The sequence below is a fragment of the Merops nubicus genome, unplaced genomic scaffold, assembly GCF_000691845.1.
Source record: "Merops nubicus isolate BGI_N331 unplaced genomic scaffold, ASM69184v1 scaffold39060, whole genome shotgun sequence".
Classification (NCBI taxonomy): Eukaryota; Metazoa; Chordata; class Aves; order Coraciiformes; family Meropidae; genus Merops; species Merops nubicus.
The window spans coordinates 1-8,104 of record NW_008582869.1 but is presented as its reverse complement, the minus strand read 5'-3'; the positions used below and the strand labels follow the sequence as shown (position 1 = coordinate 8,104).

The 8,104-nt window shown below is 41.8% G+C and overlaps 1 protein-coding gene across 1 annotated transcript; it reads right to left on the bottom strand.

The window, feature by feature from the left end:
* Positions 1-1,805: 1,805 nt before the first annotated feature.
* MEIG1 (meiosis/spermiogenesis associated 1) lies at positions 1,806-4,145 on the bottom strand. Its single transcript, XM_008938945.1, has 2 exons — positions 3,989-4,145; positions 1,806-1,990 (listed from the first exon to the last, which is right to left on the bottom strand). The coding sequence occupies exons 1-2, from the start codon at positions 4,124-4,126 to the stop codon at positions 1,862-1,864; spliced, it is 267 nt and encodes an 88-aa protein (XP_008937193.1). The 5' UTR covers positions 4,127-4,145; the 3' UTR covers positions 1,806-1,861.
* Between the last annotated feature and the right edge of the window lie 3,959 nt (positions 4,146-8,104).

The window sequence follows — 8,104 nt, the reverse complement described above, 5'->3', positions numbered from 1 at the left end:
GCTGATAGCAATAATTTCTCTCAATAAATCTGAGCTGGCTCTGCTACACATCTATCTTTGTGAAATATTTTAAAGTCCTTTTCACGTGCACTGGAAGATTTCTTTTTTAGAAACCTATAAAGTTGGCAAAGTGAGAACAACTGTCTTAAAATGACAAGATAGACGGGTTATCCTGATAGTTGTTTTGTTAACAACATTTGATTGGAAAGTAGGCAAAAAGTCCTCTCTTAAAAATTACATACAAAGCAATCCAAATAAACAAAGAAATCATAATGAAAATCTGAAGTAAAATTTACTGTAGCAATGGTTTCCTTGTCATTACAGTATCTCTCTATACATGTGCCATTAAAACCCTCCTGGAATAAAAAAGCTTCACGGTTGCTTTTGAGTAACTTTCAGTCATTTCTCTAACAGAGCTCATACAAATTTAAGCTAAAAATTTCCAGGCAGTCTAAATAAGGTGACTAGATCATTGTCATCTATTGTCAACAAGATCTTTTGAACATTGCCCCCATATTTATTGTGTCTTGGAGCTATAAGTCCTCAACTGCACACTTTGAGTTGGCCACCATCTTACACTCAAGCAAAGGAAGAGTACCTGTAAGACAGATGATCAGATGTACACTGCTAATCCCTGCTTAAAACTTCATTTAGATACCTCTCAGTTACGAGCCAGAGACAGGAGACATCAATAACATTTTTTCTGTATCTACCATGAACACACCTGCTGGTTTACATAACAAAATGGTTTAAATAACCAGTCAATTACGTGGAGTTTTGGGATCTTAACGTATTTTATTTAAATTCCCTGATGAGTGAAGCAAGTACAGTACCTCACATCTACTGGGTGTCTTGGAGTAGCACATGGATGGATGGCTCCTGCAGAGCTGATGTCACAGCAACATGTTTGAAGCAGATGCTACATACCTACATTTAGAAGAAACAAACTGTGCCCAGAAGAGCCAACGTCTCTCCACTCGCAACAACGGGTGTCCAAATGACAAGACCAGGTGTAGATGTTGACAAGGTGACATTTGAAGTTAGATGAGATGAATTCTGCCCAGAAATCCCACATATCATCTGTGTAAGTTACCTAACCTTACCTATTCCACAGTATGGGTTTCACATGCTTCCTGCAGGTTTATACTCCCTGATCCCACCATATGTAAACCCACCATCTTTTTCTTCCCCCTGCATGAGAAGGCACATGCTACCAAGTCCATCAATACTTCCTTCCCCAGTAATTAATACTTGCATCTGACAAAATTACTTTGGTGATACTCCACCTATTGCTCAGAAACACATTTTTGCTGTGCCTGTTTCTATGACAATAACCAGTTTCTAAATCTCAGCACTGGTCCTTCCTACCCAGCTGGTCGGAGTCCTTCACAAAATAACATGTTCATCGTTCTTGTTTTCTCCAAGGGAGCTTCCAACAGCATTTTGGCCTTACTTTGGCCTTTTCTAGTCTCAGGACCTTTATATATACCAAGAGACTGTGGCTGACATTAGCCAGTGTCAACAAGATTATATTGTATAGAATAAAGATTGATGCCTGTACTTCAAATGGACTTTACACACCAAATATACAATGCAAATTTACCATTTTATTTTTATGTCAAAACGCCTGTAACCAGGAAAAATGAGGGATAATAAGTCTTTTGGTTATAGCAGGAGAAAAAAAAAGAAATTTCTATGTCTATAGTTCCAGGCTTCTCTACATTTCCAGTATTCCCTCCTCTATCCAAGAATAACATTGATACTTAAGTATCAATTAAATCAGATTACACAATCTCATTTACTTACAGATTCTAACAAACAGATTTCTTAAAAAAAACCACAAATTAGAACAATAACAAAACTAATACATATAAACTTTCACTTTATGAATGTCTTTGTCTTCACATTCCCTTTGCTTATTGTAATAATAGAATGTGTTGTCCCTTCTCTGAAGTTTCTTAACAAATCCAGTTTCTGGCCAACACTCTACCTACAAATAGAATAAAAAGGATTTACATTCACCTGAACGTGCTCACATTAAATGATGTCTGTGCATTTTATTGCAAAGAATATAGGGGATACTCCCATGAGAAAACCTCATGTACATATAAATGATACTTTCCTATTAATTTGCTTAACTTTAAAAAAGATTAAGAACAAGATGTCAGAAAGTAGTTTTCTGGTCTAGTATAAAGAATTATCTGATCAGAAAAGTAGACAAATAAGGATCTAAGAATATCTGATAGACCAAAAAGTCAAAGCTTTTAAAATTCCTCATTTAGGAGTAAAACATTGATGCAATTCAATTATTCAGTAATCTAAAGAGGCTGAAAGACTCCACTTTGTTCAGAATCCTGCTGACCATGAAAAATGTGCTTTCCACTAGGAGTTCCATAAAAATAAAGTGAGCTATTTCTATCATAGTCTGCAGGACAGCAGGATCAGTCCTGCAGGGAACCAGCACTGCCCTGGTGCTCCTCAGTGTTCCATGATGTGAACCTTTAAGCTAAAGCCCTGAGCACGTTCAGCAGCTTGATGGCCTCAGTAGCTGTCTGCAGCTTAACACCTGGGACTACTTCTGATCAAACTGAACCTTAAAAGTCAGGTAATAAGGATCTTACTTCTCTTCCAGGCAGGGCTGACAATAGGATGTCAAACTGGAGCATTCTCTAATGGGATAGTCACAGAAGTGGTAGTTTCATCACCTACTTTATTGCTTCAGGCATACAGCTGAGTTATTTGCATTCTCCAGCTAAAAAAGCCTTAATATTCATTCCACCTACATTATAATTGCATCACTAATAGCAACTGCATTATGGAAACATAACATGGAGTAAACAATACATTTCAAATGTGTAAGTTGGAAGAGAATCACTGCCAGATCCTGGCAGGTTTGAACAGGAAACACACTCATTTTACACTGAGTAAGGGCTGCTCTGCAGCTTTACCAGTGTTTAATTGTCTGTGGTCATGCCCTGCCACAGATCTTACACAGGCTGATCTTTCCACACTAATTACAGGATTTCCTTTGGCACAGAGAAGTGAATTTACACCACAGCCTCCACAGCAGTATCCAAGCCCATGACAAAATAATAAAGTGCATCTTGTTCTTATGCACATCAATCCTTTGCTGTGTTTTGACTTAGCTGGATGAGGAGTGACTTCCTTAGGAACATTCTGCTCTTTCTTATGTGCACGTGAGGTTTAGATGGTTTAAAAGTGGATTTTTCATACTATATGTGCTGCTTTGGAAGATCCATTACAGAGCTCTAATAAAGACAAGATGCTGTTTGCTGTACTAACCTCTCGATTGCTGTTTTGACTCTCAAGTAGCCACTGAATATCTGGCCATTATTTAGCTCATTTGATGTGCTAGTGAGCATTGCCACCAACTCCAGTGAGCAGAGGACCAAAGGGATGTTCTCAGTTGATAGAAGCCTGTGCCACAGCTCCTTTTAACACAGCTGGCATCAAATGTTTCTGTTGTGGACAGTTTGGACAGAAGCCAAGTTTTGAGGGAGCACAAAGTGATTATGTCACCAGCACACAAGTCAGCTGTAGAACTGAAGTGGGCAGCAAAGACACAGGACTGACTCCCTGACAACGTGGGAGTTTCCTGGCAGTTCTGTGGGCAGACTAATGGGGAAACGTCACAGAGAGCTCACTTGGATGTATTTCTTTCCTCAAAACTGAATTACTCTTTTAGATAGCAGCTGTATCTAGTCAAAGAAATCTGTAATGCTTCTAAACAGACAGGAGAGGGGGAACAAAAACACAGGCTGGGCAGTGTTCCTGTTTCACTTCTCTGAAATAAGTTATTCTGCACAGTTAGTAATAGCTCAAGAGTTCAACTCAAGCCTGTGAGAAAAAGAGTGAATCAGAAACTGGCCTAAATGAAAGGAAATAAGTGGCATCTCCATTTTTATTTAATCATTTAACATGAGATACAAGTTTAAAGTAATAACCCTTGCAGCATTCTAAATCTTACCGTATCAACTTGTTTTACTTGTTTATATTCAATCTCATCTCTGTATCCAGCTTGCTGAAATCTGTGTAAGTTCTCTACATCACCTGACCACTTTTTGGCACGATGCATAGATTTTGGTTTGATGTCAGCTTTAACCATGTCTCCAGAAACTTCAGACTTTTCCCTGAAATTAGATTTTTAAAAAAATTAAATACAGAAGATGGAAGCAAATTATTTTGTCAGGGACACTTAGAAATGGGTAGAACAAAATTTAAAAATGAAGGAATCACAGACAGCACAATATTATCTTCCTCTCAGAGCCTGAGGTTACAAAATAAAAATGTTATAAACAGTTGGAATCAAATTAAAGGTACTGCTTGACCTGAAACAAACCCCACTCATCTATACTTCTTTATACACCTCTACAACTCAACTTCACCTACCAAAATTTATTTGTGCAGATTGATGCATTAAAAAAAACCCACAACATTTATTTTTTCTGAATTTCACATCTTCACAGTTGTTACCCTGTTGGGGCAGGAAGTTTTTCAGGTTTTTTTCTTCCTACTGAAGAGACACTAAATTGGGAACCACAAAGTGAAGAGCTAGGCTGTCACTGGAGAACAGCAAATCAGAGAGGAGGGGCAGGGAGAAATTCAGTGCCAGCCACATGGCCACAGTGGAGATGACAAGGAGAGGCCTGAGGAAATAAATTGGATAAGGAGGCAAGGCACACAATGTACCAAAATTCATCTATTCTGCCCTGGCCTAATCAAAATCTGCAGTGACTGCCACTTGACTTCCTCCTTGCACAAAACCCATTTGTTTAATCTGCTGAGAAATAGTAAATAGTAAATAGGCTAAGGAGCTACTAAACCTGAACAGAGTGAACTGGGACAAGATGAAACTCAAACGGTAAAAAAAAAGGAAATAAAACATTATTGCAGAGTCAGCAGAAACTCAGCAGGGGTGGAATTGAATTATATTTTTTAAAAATTGCATCTTTTGACTTCTACTTTATAATGAATTTCACTCATTTGCTTCCTTGAGTGTACCATATTCTGCTACTAAAATGGAACATCTGCAAGCAAAACACACAGAACACTATCATGTCTAGCAGGTTTGAGCTGAAATGAGTCCTGTCCTAGTTTTGTAATGTCACCAAGCTTCAGCTTCGTAATTAGGAAGTTATCTTCAAGGAAGGAGAAAAAGTTTCTGGATTTTGTAGTGACAGGATGAAGAGTCTCACTCCTTGTGGGTATGCTGTCACCAAATCCTGTGCACAAAGTAAAATTTCCTTACTTAGCAAGTTCCTGTATCAACTAAGAGCTCAAAAAGTTGAATGCTGATTTCTTTTCAAATGCACAAATGCCCTTAGACTGTTAGAAAGGCAGAAAAGGAAAAAGAAAAATTGCACCAGCGCATACAAATCCTTGGGAAAATGAAACCCAGAATTATTGTTGTGATAACAATGCAGCCATAGCAGAGCTCTGCATCTCTGTCCTGTAACTGTGTGAGAGCCATTAGCACACGAAGAAAGAGCCTTTCATCTCTTACTGCACACATGTTATTAATGATCAATAAAAATACTCACAAGGGCTCTTTTCTGCTTTTCTGGCAACACTATTCCTTGCAGTTCAGCACTCACAACATTTTTTTACCAGGCTCTACAGCATTTTGTAACTGAAGGCAGCCATTTAATCAAAAAAAAAAAAGTCATTTTCCCACCCTCATGAGGTGTCACATACAAATTAACATGCTGAGCATACATCCTTATTCTAAAATCTTCAGTGTGGTCTTTGATCTCAGCATCACTGTTTTTCTCCCTTGCTGCAAAGGGTGCTTCTGTAGCCACTGCAGGATTGCTCATGCCCTGTGTATGCTCCTCAACGTCTGAGAACTGCTGTCAGCCTGGAACTTTAGACAGCCAACGTTACCAGCAAGAACGTGAGCTCTTAATAAATGCTGAACTAGAATGAATCTGAGTGGCTTAGGATAACTTACGTGCTACTAGTGTTAAGTTCTTTACAGGCTGTGCTGAACTCATCCAATGAAGGTGGTTCCTCAGGACCCCCGGACACGGACGGCACCTCCCGCGTCACCATGAGCTCAGGTGGCCAGGCCACAGGTGCTCCTGCCCAAAAACGTGTGCAAAGGTCATACAGGTGCAGGGCCAGCCTGGGCACTTCAAACAATACAAGCACCATCCTGATATTTTTAGGATGATATCTGAGCCTTTTAAAAATTGTACTCTTTGTCTGTTGTAGTGCCTCTTGAGTTGCAGACACGGAGCTGGTTTGGCTGTATGAGAGCACGAGATGGGCCGAGCTCCAGACAGTGGCCATTCAAGGGAGAGAGAAAGGAGCAGGCAGGCTAGGCAAATGAAAGAATGCAAGAGAACGGTGAGAAAATATTATATATTATATATATTCAGCATAATACTAACATTTTTCATTTAAAGGGAAATATTGAACAGTGAAGTGGGCTTTGGTAAGATGATGATGTTTGCCTACTTTTAATTTGAAGGAAATAGTGAGATTTCATATAACCTTACTATTATATTACATTACATTAACATATAACGTCAATTACAGAACAACTTCTGTGGAATTCTAACCAGCCTGGGCTTGCATACAGCAATGTCCTTCATACTTAAGCAAGTTTTAAGGGGATGTGGGAGGAGAGTGTCTGCTCCTTTAAGGGCATCTGGCCCAGGGCCCTCTCCAGTGCAACAGGGGGTAACAAGAAAGGAAGGAAGCCATAAAACAAGAACATCTGGGGCCACAAAGCTGAGCAGTAAGTTATGAGGGTAGGCGGTGATGAGAACCAAGTGGTCAGTCACACTAACTGCTGGGGGCATGCAGCAGGGGTATCTGATCAGGGACCTTGCCAGGTGGGAAACCAGGGGAAGAAGTGGGAACCAGAAACAAAATATAGAGAAACAGGACCTGACAAAACAAACATAGAGACCAGGACAAGAAAGAAACCTCACCACTCACACTAATTGATGGGCTATTAAGGAACAACAGGCGACACTTCCAGGAAGATCAGTCTGGACTTTGTAGCTGGTAAGTGTAAACAAACCAGGGGATCCCAGAGTCACAGACGGGGTGAGGGAATCAGCAGAGCTCTACAAAGCCAGGAGGGCTGTGCGGGGAAGGGGAGCAGGGACGAACAAAGGTGGGAACAGACACAAAGGAGAATAAGAGGCCAGCTGTGTGTAAAACAGGGCCAGTCAGCTTGCCTGGCTGAGCCCTGTGCCTGATCATCGCATTGTTCTACCTCATATCTTCTTAGATCTTCTCTTAACTCTGTGTAATCTCATTCTATTTCGCGTGTGTCTGGGCACTGCAAGCACTAAGCGCCAGCTACTGGTGAGACCTCTTGTGTGTGGGTGAGAACTGGTGCTAGCTCCTGGATTCAGACTGGAGGTATGGGCACCCCTGGCCAATGATGCCAGCTGCTGGAGTGAGTGGGGGTCTTATAACTTCCAGCCACTGGAGCAGGAAGGTCCCAAAAAAACAGCTGCTGGGGACGGCTGGCATGAGGGAGAGGTTGCATGCCAGTGGGTGAAGCAGGACTGTGGGTCACAGCCTGTGTGCCTGGTGCCAGCTGCTGGGCAGGAGGGGTGTCTGTATCTCCCCCCCAGTCCAAGTGTACATGGGGTACATATCCATACTCACCAGCAACCTCCAAACTGGGCTGGGCTGTCAGCAGGGGGGAACCTCGGGTCCAGGCCTGGGTATCAAGCAGGCAGGGGAGCCATGCTGGTACACACGAGGGGACTCGTGCACGAGTGCTTGTGAGCATCAACTGCACTAGCAGGCAAGTATGGGATCCACGAACCAGGTGAGGGGGCCCAGGATCTGTGCAAGGGTGCTGGGCAGACAGAGGGGCCATGCTGGTGCTCAAGGGATCCACAAATGTGTGTGTGCTTGTGCACCTAGAGTGGGATGTGTGTTGGGGGGTGTGTGGTGTGGGGGTGTGTGCGAGCCTGCACTGGTGAACTTTTATCACTAGCAGGTGAAGAGGAGGAAAGGGACTTGCCAGTGTTTTTGTGTTCTGGGAGTCCTGTACCTAAGTGCTGTTGGAGGCAACCCCTCCTGTGTGGCCCACTGTCTCCGTTTAAGGGCTCAG